Source organism: Fusarium falciforme, chromosome 10 (assembly GCF_026873545.1).
Source record: "Fusarium falciforme chromosome 10, complete sequence".
NCBI classification, from domain to species: domain Eukaryota; kingdom Fungi; phylum Ascomycota; class Sordariomycetes; order Hypocreales; family Nectriaceae; genus Fusarium; species Fusarium falciforme.
In genome coordinates, this window is record NC_070553.1 from 3,083,277 (window position 1) to 3,098,379 (window position 15,103).

A 15,103-nucleotide genomic window follows, 5' to 3' on the forward strand; every position below is an offset into this window, starting at 1 on the left:
GCCACTCATGGAAGTTAGTCAGCTTTCGCTGACCTCCCTCTGACGAATCATGATGCTCAGAAAGAGTCCCGGGAGTTCGCCTCTTGGCATCAACTCAATGTGCGGGGAATGCGGAGATGTCGGGGGAGGCTCCCGAGTCTAAAAAGGGTGTGTCCCCGGATTTTCGCTCCTGTCTAGTCACTTATTCTTAGTTGTCTCGGTCACCGTCGAAATGCCCGTCTCAACCGGTCGTCGTATGCCTCTCAGTTGCGAGCCCTGTCGGGAGCGCAAGATCAAGTGTCCTCGAAACATCAATCGAGGAAGAGGACCATGTGAGACCTGTGTGCGTCGAGGGATACCCTCTTCAGAGTGTGTTTATCTCCGGGATCAATGGCCCAGACGACACAATCAGCCAGCTGCAGGGGCTGTTGATAACTCGGAACTCGTCGCGAGGATCGATAGGCTTGAGGAATTGCTGCGACAGAGTGTGTCCAATTCGGCGAGTCAACAACCTCAGGAGCCTGTATCGAATCTTCCTTCGCCTGAATCGACTTTACAACCCCAATCCGCGGGCTCGTTTACTGGCCGGAATGAGGTATCGCCGCTCAAGGGCGTATCTTCGAGTTCAATTGCGCCGCCAGCTGGGATCATTATACGATATGAGTCTGGGCACGAAAAGTTTGAACCATCATCTTCACGCTGGTCCTCCATCCTTCGGGACAATCCCAATGTGAATGGCATCAAGACAGACCTTGACGGGAACGACATTGGGTCGATGCCATTTACAACCAGCACTGCCACGATTGCAGGGCTTCTCGACCTGCTTCCGCCCACTTCACACTGCGATGAGCTCAAGAGGACTTATTTCGACGTGTTTTCTCCTGTAAGTCTTTCATTTTACGCATATTGCAACTGCTAACAATGCAGCTCTTCCACATATTACATGATCCGACATTCGAGGCCGATTATCGCCGCTTCCAGTCAGACCCCGAGCAAGTGTCTCTCCCGTGGCTCGCGCTCCTCTTTGTCATCTTAAGCATCGCGGTCATAGCATTGCCAGAAGACAGCCCTCTTCTACGTGAGCTGGGTCGTCGCAACTCGGCACTCGAGAACACGTCTTTGCTGAGTAGTCGCTACCGAGGAGCGGCGATGAGATGTCTCGAAGCCGATCACTACCTCTGGCGACACAATCTGAATACGCTACAAGCTGTTGTTCTCCTCATTTATGGCATCAATCACACCCATGGCCAGTCCTGGGCTCTGCTGGGTACCGCACGCAACATTGCCTTGGCTCTCGGCTGCCACATCGACCCTACAGTCTTTGGAATGGATCGGATACGAGTTGAGGAGCGTCGAAGGTGCTGGGCTGGATTAAACATGCTCTACACGATACAAAACACCACACTGGGAAACCTGGACTCGACATTCACGCCTTCAAGTGTCAAGCCGCCCTTGGACGTCAACGATGATGAACTTGTTGCTGGATTCGAAGTGCCAGTCTCACGAAACGGGCCAACGCAGATGTCGTATCTCTTGCTCAAGTTTGACCTTTACGGCCTTTGCACCCGCATATGCAGCGAGATTTTTGGGTCATTGCGTGCACCTTCTTACGACGCCATCCAAGCACTCGACTCTGAGATTTCCACCCTACAAGAGGTCCTCAACTACAAATATCTGTTTGATACGACACTCCCGGTCCATCACGCCGTTCAATTAAACGTTCTGTTTGGGTACTCGCATCAACTCACCCTCCTCTTGCACAGACCTATTCTTCGACAGAGGACGGCAGACATGCGCTATACCAAGGAAAATCTACTCATGTCGCAGAGGAAGTGCATTGAGAGCTCTCAGGCATTGCTCAGTATACATCGGACACTCTATGAGGACGCAATGTTTCGTCCTTACCAGTGGTATAACCGTGGCTTGGGAAGCTTCCATGCATTCCATGCTGCAGTGTGTCTAGCTCATATCTGTACGAGTGGAATGGGCGTGGAGGCATCTACGAAAGATGCTTTGCGTCGGGAACTTCAAGGAGCGCTCGAGGTTTTCGAGCAGATGGCGAAAACGGGAATGAGTGCAGTTTGCCAAAAGGCCGCACCGGTGCTGAAGAAGCTGCTGTATGTGCCTCGTCTAATTACAATTCTCTCGCTAACAGACAGTAGTGGTATGATCACACCTCAGGAGATTCAGCATCCGATTCCTTCAATGGCATCCGACAGCCCTGCTCATCAAACATCGCTGAGCTCTGATCGATCAGGGCTGGAGTTTCTTGAAGAACCAGTCGACAATTTGGCACCGCAACAGTGGCTCTCACCTTCGACGATGGGTTGGGAAGAGTGGGAGACGTTCTTGGAGAACAATTCTATAACGAATGTACTCTAGTCTATAAGTTGCATCGCAATCTTCGTCTATCAAGCCACACTGGACTTGATCTACACTTCAGGCTGACCGAACCTAATCATCCAGACCGGGACAGTTCTCAGATGTCACCTCAGTAATCTCCTTGTATTTGGGAGGGTCAGTCCAGATAATGTCAAATCTGTCACTGGGATAGTTGTCCACATCATTGGCACCAAGCTCCTTGGCGAGGTTGTTGAGTCGTTTGTGTTCCCAGCTAAAGATGTCAGTCAGATTCTACCAGTGAGACGAAAAGACTTACCAAATGAGAATGTTTCCGCTGCCCTCGTAGCCCTTGACGACGTCCTTGACACATTCGCTGTCGTCTCGGTCACACGACGTGTCCACGGTAAGACCAAGATCTTGAGCCAAGGGTAGGACAGTGTCGTACGGGCGCTTTCTGGCACCACCTAAATCGCATTAGCTTGTGAATCCTGGTTCACAGCAAGTAACGTACTGGACTTGTAGGTCTGTGCCATGATGTGGCCAATGTTGTACTGTGAGCTCGCACCAAAGACGCTCCTCAAGCATTGAGCGCGCTGCTGGCCTTCTGCATTCAATCCATTGCCTTCCGCTGGCTTTTCGCCGTGTCGGATGAAGTAAACGGTAGGGGAGGCCGTCACAATGGAGGCAAGGAGCAGAAGGGCGGTGAGCTTCATCTTGAGTCAATACTGCGATTGAAGAGACAAAACCGTGTTTCACAGAAAATTTGAGATGGCTTATATATCTTGCTGCATTAACAGGTCGGTTGAGACGGCAATGCAGCGATCCTTCAGCTGTGCATATCACTTCCCGTTTGAGGTGACGGTGTCTCAATAACAGCGGCAGGATCTTACGGTCTTGGACGCACGTGTGGATTAGAAACAGATTTATTTGCCCTCTCACACCGCATGCCGTTCGCTCTTTATAGCCTTCCGTTTTGGTGACCGAGAATGGGGCTCGCTAGCTAAGTTCACGGCCGCATTGGCGTCAGTGCAGAACATGTAGACAGAAAGTAGTTTTCACGGTAACGCTGTTCAAAAGTTTGTTGTAGAGAGTTTTGAGAATATTCAAAGAAGCCAGCAGTCATAATAGAGTTATCCACCCACGATGAAACCCTAGAAAAGCTTGCCTGATGGGCTGCAACGGACATGTTCTCAACCGTCTATAACGGCAGGCATAGAAGGTCAAATGGCGGAAAGGGAAACCTTGAGTACAAGGTACTTCTATCATAGGCTTATGCTTCCTTGTACAGAGGAAACGTTGGGACTTCAAAGGGGGTTGTGCCTCCAGCGTAGAGGCCTGCGCAGCCAGCCCAGTCTGGAAACGTTAGTGTAATTTCTTAAGGACAACAAGGCACTTACAGCTAAGAATGGCAACCAAATATCCAAAGGCGTAACCGGCGTTGAGAACAGCGGTGCTCTGAACCATGTTTCCAGTTGCAAGAAGAATGAGGCAGACGTCAAGTGCCACCAGGTCCAGAAAGAGAACCCAAGAGCTTCGAATGGCTGCAATGGTGTAGATGACACTCAAGATGAACCAAGCCCAGAGATACAATGCGATGGACTGCTGAAAGTCTGGGCTCAAGTTGCCCTCAGAGTCCATGTATGCAGCAATGATACCAGAGCCAGGTAGATAAATCATGCTGTAGGAAATGTTGAAGGCGCCATAAGACATGAAGACTGCCGTTCCAAACGTGTTTCCGGCGACGAATTCCATGATGCCGACGAGGTACTGGCAGATTCCACCAAAGAAGATGAGGACCGAGATCATGACATTGGGAGTCTGGATTCCACGAGCGTGGACGCCAAAGCTCGAGATGAGAAAGATGCCTAACATGTTAGAAACTGTGCAAAAGTCAATATGGGTTCTTACCTGTCGCAAAAGACAGCAGACCCAGAGGCGAAGGGTTGGCAAAGCGTCGATGGACCACTGGCAGAGACGGCTGGGTGCGGTCCTCAACGTGGCCTCCCTCAGTGAGGGTCTGACGGAGCTTGTTGTCGTCTGAAGGCATGATGATCGAATTGAAAAGAACTACAGAAAGAATATTCAGGACTGCGTTGACACTGCAACATCTGCTTCACCCAGCTAATAAATACTCGTCAATGCCACTGAACTAGCCATCTTGAGCTATCTAGGCCTCGATCAAACCCCCAGAACGCCATGATTGTACTACCCCAGCTGAACGCCCTCTTCCCCATGAACTAACACGCTTGATTCATGAACCGTCATGCGCTCATTTCCATCTCCGCTGTCGCCATTTCCGCCCCGCCATGTCCGCCATCTCCGTCTTCCCCGCAAAACCACCACACGGCGACATCTCCCGAAGCCCGAGACAACAACTGCGACTTGCAGATCGGCAATTGAGGACTGTGTATTTGAGCCGTCCTACACCCGCCGAGAGTCTCCTGTAATCGTCAAGACAACCACACAGTCGCGCACAATGGGCTCCATCACTCCTCTCGCTCAGTATGCGGCTTTTAGCCATCCCGACACGGGACTCGTTCGCATCGGGCACTCCGACATTGCCAAAGGCACCATTCAACCTCTGAGCTTTGCGTCTGGTACGCCTGTGACGAGTCTCTACGAGGTGATCGCCGCAGGCGTGTCTCGGATTATCGCCGATGGTGAGCCCGTGTCTGCCAAGGACGTCAAGGTTCTGCCGCCGATTTCCGGCCGAGACATTCTTGCCGTGGGCAAGAATTACATGGAGCACGCCAAGGAGTTTAACAGCTCTGGTTTTGACAGCTCTGACAAGACGGATCGGCCCAGTCATCCTGTTATCTTTACCAAGAGGGCTACGTCTATCATCGCGGATGGAGAGGAGATTCTGCCTCATGCCGACTTTTCTTCGACTATCGACTACGAAGGAGAGATTGGTGTCATCATCGGAAAGGCTGGTTATCGTGTTTCAGAGGCAGATGCCTGGGAGTATGTTTGGGGTTACACCATTATCAATGACATGACTGCTCGCGAGCGTCAACGTGACCACAAGCAGTTTTTCATTGGAAAGTCTCCCGATACTTTCTGTCCTATTGTAAGTTTTTCTATCTATGCAATATGAGTCGTCTTGCTAACTGTTTAGGGTCCCATCGCTGTCCCCAAGGAGTTTTTGCCCTCAACTCTAAAGGTTGAGACCAAGGTAAACGGAGAGCTCAGACAGAGTGCCACCACTGAGGAACTCATCTTTTCGATTCCTACTCTGATCAAGACGATCTCTGAGGGTCAGACCCTACAGCCTGGTGATGTGATTGCTACTGGAACCGTAAGAGCCCTTCCCTCCTGTGTCTGTTCTTGACTAACAGTGTAGCCCGCCGGTGTTGGTATTGGAAAGAAGCCTCCGGTCTACCTCCAACCCGGAGACGAAGTTGCCGTCTCAGTCACCGGCCTTGGAACGCTCACCAACAAGATTGCCTCTCCTGAGGCTGTCAATCCTACCGTCCAGCAGGTCACCTCCAACCTGCCCTTCCAAGTCACAAACTCGGCCAAGACTCTTGGTGTCGGTGTTGGACTCACGCAATTGAACGGCAAGTCGCTCCACTACCAAAAGATTGGGTCTGGAAGCAGCAATATTGTCTTTGTGCACGGTCTTGGAGGCACCCTGGATTACTGGACACCTTTGATCTCACGTCTTTCTCTCGCTGAGGGAAATACCCTTCATCTCTTCGATCTTGAGGGCCATGGTCTCAGCACGACTCACCCGTTGAGCACTCTGAGCCTTGAGTCCTTTGCCTCCGACATCAAGTCCATCTTTGATACCGCTGGCATCACAACCTCAGCACCCGCGACGCTTTTTGCACACTCGCTCGGATGTCTGGCGTCCCTCAAGTTTACTATTGACAACCCCGGTCTTGTCAACAAACTTATTCTTGTTGGGCCTCCTCCTTCTCCTCTCCCCGAGGCTGCCTCAAAGGGCGCTTATGCTCGTGCTGCTCTTGTGAGAAGCAAGGGTATCCGAGCCGTCGTTGATGCTGTTGTCGACGCAGGAACATCCAGTCACTCCAAGAAGGCAAACCCAACTGCCATTACCGCAGTTAGACTCAGCCTTCTCGGTCAGGATCCTGAATCTTATGCCAAGGCTACATGGGCTCTTGCTGGAGCTACTCAAAAGCTCAACGTCGAGGCTATTGAGGCCAAGACCTTGATCGTTACTGGTGATGAGGATAAGGTGTCGCCGCCTGCGCTGGTTGAGCAGTATGCAGGACGGATTAAGGACTCCAAGGCTGTCGTATTGAAGAATGTAGGCCACTGGCATGTGTTTGAGGACGTGGAGGGAGTTGCTGAGGCCGTGGGCGAGTTTTTGAAGTGATTATACAATAGAATGGAAACTGGAACTCAATAGACTAGGTATGAATTAATTGCTTCTCACATCTATAGACTTATCATCCACTTGACTTGATCTCTCTGGGCTGCTCCAATTCTTCACCAAGCCCTCCCTGAATCCCTTCAACCCTCCTGGACATCAACGTTTCACCGATGGTTTTCAGAGCGCGTTTAATGCGATGATATGAGATTCGGCTCAGCTTCATTACGCCATTGCAAAGTCTCATTATACCTCTCGTTCATCCATCGACAACATATGTTTTATGCCTCCTTATTCAGTCATCACCCCACAGCTTTCTCAATCCAAAAAATCTAGGTGGCTCCTTGAACTTGTTCTCTATCCCCGTTGTCCGCCCTACCCGAAGAGGCCTTCCAAACTCCTCCAAATCCTTTTCCCCGTGAAATCTCCAAAACTGCCAGCTGCAATTGCCGCTTCGGAAGGACTCAAGTACTCGAGATCCTCCGGGGTGTTCCTCCACAAAGTCTGTGCAGTCATAGACAATGTCATCGATGACAATCCATAGGAGGCCGGCTTTTCCGGCAGCAATGACAATGGATGCGTCGATTAGAGGCAGGTCATCGTTTGAAGTGTCTATTGGTGCTCGTTTGAATGATTTGGGGTCATTTGTGTCTTCGACAAAGTCGACGGACGGTACGTCCTTTGTTTCGCTCCAGTCGATTTGCACGGCAATGATATTGTCCCGCATGCCCAAGTGAGACTTTCTGCTCATCCAGCCCATGATGACAGTTGAAGAAGAAAATTTTAGAGATTGTTTACGGAGAAAGGTCTGGAACCCGACTAAGGCGAAGTTGTTGGGTTTCCCCTCATCTCTAGACGCGGAGATGGCGGAGCGGGTCATCCGTGGCCACGAACCGGCTCGATGCACCGGCAGGCATACCGCCGAGCATCCTCTTGTCTCCCAGAGTGCAAGAATCTCTTTCTCTGAGAAAAAAATAAGATGAATATCACTGCTTTAGCTTCCAAGCCGCCCGGTACGGTCATGTTCTGTCAACCATGCTTAAAGTTTAGCCCCCAGCGTAATTACGGACACTACAACGGGCCCGAGACGCCGAGAGAGAAATCATATAAATAACCTCATGCTTAAACAACGTCATAGCTTTCACTCTCGGTTCGTGGTCTCATACGTCGCTTATTCCATATGTCAAACCAGCCATGGCCGAATTTAGCCTTCTGCAGTACTTGTATCTCAAGATTGTTATTACTCTTTCACGATGGTCAGCATATCCATTCATGCGGTCCCTATTCAAAGCACCAAATAGCAACAGAACTCTCATTCAGATTCCCTCCCGTGACCCGACCCGTTTCATCAAGGCATGGATTCACAGTCCGCCCAACCATAGCGAAAGCACACCTGGCTTGCTTATCAACTGGCACGGCAGTGGGTTCATCCTGCCGAGCTTGGGAATGGACCACGAGTTTTGTGACAGAATGGCGCACGAAGCTGGGGTGGTGGTGCTAGATGCTGATTATCGTAAAGCACCAGAACACCCATTCCCAGCTCCTGTGGAAGATGTGGAGGACGTCCTTAAATGGGCCGAGGACCAGCCCGATCGTTTTGATCTGAGTCGCATAGCGGTGTCTGGCTTCAGTGCTGGCGGTAACTTGGCCTTGGTTGCTGCATCAGAGCTCAGGGGGCACTTCAAGCGTATCAACATCAAAGCGGCCTACGCATTCTACCCTCTCGTAGACCTTGAACGCAATCCAGAGCTAAAGAAAGTCCCGAATCCGATCAACCCATTCCCGGTTTTCTCTCTGCGGTTGTTTGCCACATGCTATGTGCCCAGAGCAGAGGAACGTACAAACCCCAGGGTATCGCCTACGTTTGCCGACCCTGCCCTCTTCCCTGATACAACCATCATCATTACCTGTAGTGCTGATAACCTATCGCCTGAGGCTGAGGAGATGGGTCAAAAGTTGAAGGCGGGTGGTGCCAATGTTGAGGTTGTCCAGCTCGAGAATGCGGCGCATGGGTTCGACAAGGATGCTAAACCAGGATCAGATGCATTCAAGCAGAGAGAAATGACATATTTGAAAGTAGCTGAGGATCTTAGAAAGCCCTTAAGGATGGGACGACGCTTTTGACAAGGTGCAGATGTCGATCGAAGAGGTTGCTCGTCCGGAATTGATGAACTGGGCCATTATCACATCAAGAGCTGTTACACGAGCAGAGAACATAGATAGAAAAGCGGCGAATATGATGCGGCTCTTAAAAACCCTAGCTTATTATCTGGCACAATCTACTGTCTCTGTACCGTTGATGACTGGGTCTGTCCTTTTAAAATACGACAGAGCTTCGGGCCCTCGGGGTTGTGAAGAGCCCGCGACACCGCATTCCTCGGTTATCACGTTATTAGCTCGCTCTGCCACAATCTAAGTAAAGTTTACGCGTCCCTCTGACGTATCTAGATATGCGGATTTACAGAGTGTGCGCAACCCCCGGACTTTTTGCTCTAGACGTTTCACCTGTACAAGCCCCTTTATCTACTGATAGCCCCCTATCAGAGACCCCAACAACTATTCACTTTTGTGATTATTATTTGTTTTATTACTATCACCCGAATTACTTTTATTTTACTCGAGCATGTCCGGAGCTTGCTCTCGTCCCATTTTATTCCTCACTCAGGCCGCATTCTCTTCGCCCACTTGATTCGAGGCGCGTCACCAAAATCATTGCCCAGCAATGTCCAATACCGACTCTTCAAGATACACTCGCCCCCTGTCATGCGTTCTATGCCAGGAGCGGAAGATCAAGTGTGATCGCAGGTTGCCCTGCTTCAACTGTGTCAAGGTGCGGAGCAAACAAAACCTCGCCCTCGTGAACACGTCGCATTCCCATGCGCTGCCGTGTCGCCATCGCCATCACTTTTCAGCCCCGTTGCTTGATTTCGTCCACTATCGGGATAATGTACAGAGTCTGATTGTTGAACTCTAGGCAAGGGTTGAATGCATGCCAGGCAAGCAGGCCGTAACTCGCAAGCGCCGGCGGATGGCTGACCAGCTCTTCGACAAGCTGGCGCATTTCGAGCAGCAACTGGACCGATTTATCAATCATGACGGCTCTGAGCCAGCCCTAGCGGCTAACAACTCTGAGTCTCCCGCCGAGGATTGCCTCCGAGTGGATGCGCCTCCTTCACCCCCTCTGTCGCTGTCCCAATCACTATCGAAACCAGCAGGGAAGGTGGTCCAAAGTGAAGATGGCATACGATACATGGACAGCCATCTAGGAGCAGCCATCCATGAAGAGGTAGGCCTTCCTTAATCGCTGTCCAACATGATCTTTCCTAATACACGATGCAGCTCCGAGCCATCAGAGCCATGCTTGAAGCTGATGCGAGCCTGGGCGAGGAGATACCACCTCAAGATATGGCTACAGGCAATCTCTTTGCAGCCGAACTGGTGACGGCTTCCCTTTCCTCTATCCAACCTAGCACAGTCCAGGCCTTTACGCTTTGGCAGCTATTCTTGGACCGAGTAAACCCCCTGACCAAAGTGATCCATACCCCATCCGTGCAGCCCTACGTGACAGAGGGAGAATCCAGTATAGAAACTGTCCCTCTAAATTACCAAGCGCTATGCTTCGCCATCTTTACTCTAGCTTCCATGTCAATGTCGGAATCGGAGTCGCAACAAAAGCTAGGATGCTCGCGCCAAGATGCGATCAGAGACTACACACAAGGGACAGAGATAGCCTTGAGGAAACTCAACGTCATGAAGAACTTTGACATGGTGGCATTGCAGGCTTTGGTGCTGTACTTGGTAAGACATGAATAACCCCTGACTGGCGACTAAGTCTCATCGTATCTAGCTCTCTCTCCGAAATCGCCATGGCAAGGACACGGCCTGGATTGTAACTGGCACCGCTCTCCGGATGGCCATAAAGATGGGGTACCATCGGGATGGTGAGCTCCTGGGCCTGTCTCCGTTTGAGACGGAGATGCGAAGGCGCATATGGTGGCACATCATGCTACAAGATGTCACCCACACCTTGACCTCGGCCTTGAGTTGCTCTCAGATGCCCATCAGCTGGGATTGTAAAATGCCTCGGAATTTCAATGATGCCGACCTATTCCCTGAATCCGTCGACCCCGTACAGCCTCGTGAAAGCCCTACTGAGATGGCTTTTTGTCTGATCAACTACCAAATTGCCAAGTCTATTCTCTCTCTAGAGAGTCTCCGTGGCACAGCAGGGCTCGAGATCGCTACTATCTGGAACACTGAAGATGTTGCAGGAAATCCTGTCGCCTCTTCAATCCTTCAAAGATACAGGGAGGATCTTGACACACTAGACCAGGCTCTGTTGGATATTGAACGCCGATATGTGTCTGCATCTGCTGGCAAGGTCCACACCGCAGCTCTAAGCCTACGACGCGTCCTGATCAGCAAAGGCCGAGAGATGATAGTCCCGATGATGGAGCAGCCCGAATGGGGGATTGAGATTTTTACCGTCGAGGACAACCTCTTCAAGATTCTTATCATCAAGAATGAACTCTTCGCTAGCTTCGATGAGCAAATGGACTTGGCAGGCTTTCTCTGGTATGCAAAGGTCCAGTTCCAAAGAGGCAACTTTGCTGTCATGACCTCGAGGCTTCACCAGAAACCAGTTGGAGGCCTTTCAGATAGAGCCTGGCGTGTCGTCGAGACGGTATACAAGTTTCACCCAGAACTTTTCGACATAAGCGACAGACCCTCGATGGCACAAGCATACATCACCCTTAAATCATGGCAAGCTCGGCACGAAGCTTTGCTGGCGACGACTGGTTCCTCACAGACGCCAGATTATATCAACCAGCTCCAGTTATGCTGGGATTGTTTTAGTTGCTCTATGCCGTCGTGCCAGAAATTGGATCTGACGGCGCTACCAACCGGCGACTTGGGCCAACTGTCTGGGGATAACTTGGCTTCTTTGGAGACGAACTGGACCTTGCTGGGAAATTTAGATCCTGGTTTGAATCTGGATCTGGCTGTGCTCCTCGGGAATGACAGCGGAACGGATGTAAACTTGAACGGGTGGGCTTGATAGTGCTCAATTGCTGCACCAGATGGGACATGGGGATAGTAAAATAGATATTAGACGTTTAGAGGCAATAGAGAGCATCATTTTTGCCTTGCGTAGTATATAGCTGTGAGCTTCGAGGTACTTGAACCTTGAGGGCTGGTTTACCTTGCTCTCGCCATTTTCTTCTTCATCACAATATTATAATTGCGCGAGACGCTGCCCCCTATAGAGTGAAAGCGCATAACATGCAGTAGAAAGCAAAGGGAAGGAACCTCCTTAGCCGCCTCTCCAAGTCTCTGGGTGGATTTGCCTACAGCCTCGATGCATTCGCTGCACACCACCACGGGACCTATCGGCCTCCCTTAAATCCGATACTTGCTAGGCTGTTTATACCAATTGCGATGCTCATGATTGCAATAACGACAACGAACTTAACACCTCAGCGTGACTCCCCAATCTGGACTGAGTCGGTTTTGCCAAGTCCTGGGTTCCCCCTCATCACTAGTCGCGGAGATGACGGGGCGTCGATCCCCCGCTCTCCAAGACGGAGATGGCGGCGATGAGCGGACATGAATGTCTCGGAACTTTGCCATGGCGTGCCAGGTGATGCAAGCCACGGAGCGGAGGTGTCGGCAGACGGCTAACCAACCATCCAGGCCTACATAACTACGCTTCCCCACGGGGAACCTGGCTCCACTCTGGCATCGACAACTCTGAGTTTAAGCATTCAGCATGACCAAGGACGACATCACAAAGGCTTCGTGGCCTCAGGGCGCTCATGATTCGTGGGGCAAGCAGCCCATTCATGCTCAAAAGTTACCCCGGAACGTTGAGTTTATCAACAACTTGAAATTGGACAAGAAGCTTCAGCCGAAGGAGTATCATATCGACGGTACTCATCAAAGGTCAAAGATTTTGTTTACGAATGTCAAGATTCTGGATTCTACAGGCCGAGAACCGTATATTGGCGATGTGCTGATCGAGGGTGAGTTTGATACCGATCTTGGTGAGTAGAATTAATGAGAGTAGGTGAAAAGATTGCCGCGGTTGGCCAGATCCCAAACAAGGCCGAACTTGAACGAGACCCTCTTGTTCGAGTTTTTGAGGGTAGAGGGAGAACACTCATGTCAGGCCTGGGAGACGGCCACACGCACTTCACCTGGAACGGTGGCGACCTCAACCGTCTGGGTGAGCTTGATGTTGAGGAGCACGTTCTCCTGACCATCAAGAGCGCCCAATGCTTCCTGGACTCTGGATACACCATGTATGTTCTCTATCATTTCTTTTGTTCGCCACTAATTATCCAGGTGTTTTGGAGCGGCTGCAGCCAAGGACCGACTCGATGTGGTTGTCCGAGATGCCATCAATGCTGGAGACATCCCAGGACCTCGATACCTGGCTAATGCACGAGAGATTGCCAAGCCAGAAGGCGAATTAGTGGCTGGAATTACACGGTTTGCAGATGGTCCACAAGGTAAGTTGCCAGCCACTTGATAAACATTGCTGACTATTTAGAAATGCGCGATGCCATCAAGTACAATATCGAGACTATCGGCGTCGATAACGTCAAGCTCAGCATCTCAGGTGAAGAAATTACCGAGATTCGATCCGCTCAAGACTGCTACTTTTCGGACGAAGAGATTATTGCGTGTGTCGACGAGGCTCACAAGCGAGGGAAGCGAGTCTGCGCACACGCCAGAGCCAGGGATTCGGTCAAGATGTGTGTCAAGCACGGCGTGGATGTCATTTATCACGGCTCTTACGTGGATGACGAAGGTAAGTCTCCTGAAAACAATAATGACCTGGCTAACAAGGTAGGCATGGATATGCTTGAGCGAGACAAGCACAAGAACATTGTCGTGCCGGCAATCAACTGGCTCTATGCCACGACCTACGAAGCCGACGCTTTTGGATACACGTACGAAGCAGCAGAGAAGGCTGGATATAAGCGAGAGCTCGACATTGCGGTAGCAGGGTTGCGTGAGATGCACCGACGAGGGATTGTGGTATTGCCAGGGGGGTACGTGATCGATACCACCTACCTTATTCAGAACTAATCAATATAGGGACTATGGCTTTGCATGGACACCGCACGGAACCTATGCTCGTGATCTTGAGCACTTTGTCAAGATGCTGGGCTTTACTCCTCACGAGAGTATCATTGCCGCAACTGCAGGCGTTGCAGCTCTCATGATGAGAGGCCACGAGCTCGGGAAGATTCAGCCAGGATACTACGCCGACTGCATCCTCGTCGATGGAGATCCTCTACAGGATATCTCGATACTTCAGGACCACGATAAACTCAATATCATCATCATGAATGGGCGGGTGCACAAGGCTGGAAGAAAAGAGTACATCAGGGACACGTCGGGATCACTGTCCACGGGTATCCCTCGCCACTTGACGGAGGAGTTTCCTGAGAAGAGGCCTGCTATGCAAAAGTCGTACTAGGATTGGTAGCTTGGTCTCGGGGGTATATTTCCGAATGCATATAAAGAATGATACCAGGATGCCGTTCTAGAACGTGTCCCCGGATTAATGCCTCTTCACATGCTCCGAGTCGGAAGACCTTCCTGCATCGGCGACTCAATGGACTCAATGACCAGAATGTGTAATTCGCCGAACCTTTTGCGATAGAGGCCTCACTGTTCTCCAAAGCTGGAATGGCGTCGCCAGCTGAGGAATAGCGTCACCTCCAATGGTTAGTGTGTGACCTTCAGTGACATGCTCGTAATGATGTCGTCGTACCACGAGTCAGCGATCGAACCTTCTCGTTAATCAAGCCACATTTTGCAAACAAAGCAATTCTGAATCCTCTCGTACCGACAACTTGGAGAGTTTCCCAGGGATTATATGCCTTTTTTACTCCTTCGCGTCTGTTTATCCCACTCTTTTGCGCATCCACCACGTGGAGCCCCTAGCGCCCGTCTTCTCGGCGGAATTACCCAACGCGTGCCTGTCAGCAAGGAAATGCGGTTGCCAGGTCTACCTTGATCCTTCGGCTGATCCTTTCATTATCGTTTAGCACGGCCGATGCAGATGAACGAGATCAAATTTCCACAAAAGAGATCAAGGTTCGTACTTTGGCCAGTAGCTTAATCCGGTCGGTGCTTCTTGTACCGAGAGACGCGGAAAGCTTCAGACGGAGTGTTCCAGGGAGGCTCAGCTCGAGTCAATCTTTACTCAACCTGGCAATTCTAGAGGTAATTAGAACTGTTGCCGGTGGAGTGATTATCTAGGGCTGACGAATTCTGGAAGACGTTGGCTTCAGGGGCAGCCAGTCCGTGTTATCGAAGGAGGTGGGGATGATCCACAGGGTCGACCTCTTGAGTCAAGCGTCGAGGGGGATTCTTCCGTAGTGCGACCCGCGTTTGAAGCGACGGTTGAATTTGTTCCAGGCGGGTGAG

The 15,103-nt window shown here is 50.9% G+C and overlaps 8 protein-coding genes across 8 annotated transcripts; 5 read left to right on the forward strand and 3 right to left on the reverse strand.

The window, feature by feature from the left end:
* Positions 1 to 211: 211 nt before the first annotated feature.
* On the forward strand, positions 212 to 2,361 carry NCS54_01283500 (Zn(2)-C6 fungal-type domain-containing protein; the record flags this gene model as incomplete). Its single annotated transcript, XM_053158057.1, has 3 exons — positions 212 to 862; positions 907 to 2,096; positions 2,142 to 2,361. The coding sequence occupies 3 exons, from the start codon at positions 212 to 214 to the stop codon at positions 2,359 to 2,361; spliced, it is 2,061 nt and encodes a 686-aa protein (XP_053014032.1).
* A 72-nt stretch (positions 2,362 to 2,433) lies between these two features.
* On the reverse strand, positions 2,434 to 3,041 carry NCS54_01283600 (Hypothetical protein; the record flags this gene model as incomplete). The annotated part of the gene is made up of 3 exons (XM_053158058.1): positions 2,834 to 3,041; positions 2,639 to 2,786; positions 2,434 to 2,593 (listed from the first exon to the last, which is right to left on the reverse strand). The coding sequence occupies exons 1-3, from the start codon at positions 3,033 to 3,035 to the stop codon at positions 2,434 to 2,436; spliced, it is 510 nt and encodes a 169-aa protein (XP_053014033.1). The 5' UTR covers positions 3,036 to 3,041.
* Positions 3,042 to 3,592: 551 nt separating this feature from the next.
* Positions 3,593 to 4,369, reverse strand: NCS54_01283700 (Hypothetical protein; the record flags this gene model as incomplete). Its single annotated transcript, XM_053158059.1, has 3 exons — positions 3,593 to 3,675; positions 3,720 to 4,187; positions 4,231 to 4,369. 3 exons carry the CDS (start codon positions 4,367 to 4,369, stop codon positions 3,593 to 3,595), a joined length of 690 nt encoding a protein of 229 aa, XP_053014034.1.
* Positions 4,370 to 4,786: 417 nt separating this feature from the next.
* Positions 4,787 to 6,664, forward strand: NCS54_01283800 (Hypothetical protein; the record flags this gene model as incomplete). Its single annotated transcript, XM_053158060.1, has 3 exons — positions 4,787 to 5,392; positions 5,441 to 5,620; positions 5,666 to 6,664. Exons 1-3 carry the CDS (start codon positions 4,799 to 4,801, stop codon positions 6,662 to 6,664), a joined length of 1,773 nt encoding a protein of 590 aa, XP_053014035.1. The 5' UTR covers positions 4,787 to 4,798.
* Positions 6,665 to 6,953: 289 nt separating this feature from the next.
* On the reverse strand, positions 6,954 to 7,418 carry NCS54_01283900 (Cytochrome b5 heme-binding domain-containing protein; the record flags this gene model as incomplete). Its single annotated transcript, XM_053158061.1, has 1 exon — positions 6,954 to 7,418. One exon carries the CDS (start codon positions 7,416 to 7,418, stop codon positions 6,954 to 6,956), a length of 465 nt encoding a protein of 154 aa, XP_053014036.1.
* A 434-nt stretch (positions 7,419 to 7,852) lies between these two features.
* On the forward strand, positions 7,853 to 8,782 carry NCS54_01284000 (Abhydrolase-3 domain-containing protein; the record flags this gene model as incomplete). The annotated part of the gene is made up of 1 exon (XM_053158062.1): positions 7,853 to 8,782. One exon carries the CDS (start codon positions 7,853 to 7,855, stop codon positions 8,780 to 8,782), a length of 930 nt encoding a protein of 309 aa, XP_053014037.1.
* An 865-nt stretch (positions 8,783 to 9,647) lies between these two features.
* NCS54_01284100 (Zn(2)-C6 fungal-type domain-containing protein) lies at positions 9,648 to 11,717 on the forward strand (the record flags this gene model as incomplete). Its single annotated transcript, XM_053158063.1, has 3 exons — positions 9,648 to 9,944; positions 9,998 to 10,456; positions 10,506 to 11,717. 3 exons carry the CDS (start codon positions 9,648 to 9,650, stop codon positions 11,715 to 11,717), a joined length of 1,968 nt encoding a protein of 655 aa, XP_053014038.1.
* Positions 11,718 to 12,428: 711 nt separating this feature from the next.
* On the forward strand, positions 12,429 to 14,147 carry NCS54_01284200 (Amidohydro-rel domain-containing protein; the record flags this gene model as incomplete). The annotated part of the gene is made up of 6 exons (XM_053158064.1): positions 12,429 to 12,681; positions 12,726 to 12,960; positions 13,004 to 13,170; positions 13,212 to 13,472; positions 13,515 to 13,716; positions 13,763 to 14,147. The coding sequence occupies 6 exons, from the start codon at positions 12,429 to 12,431 to the stop codon at positions 14,145 to 14,147; spliced, it is 1,503 nt and encodes a 500-aa protein (XP_053014039.1).
* Between the last annotated feature and the right edge of the window lie 956 nt (positions 14,148 to 15,103).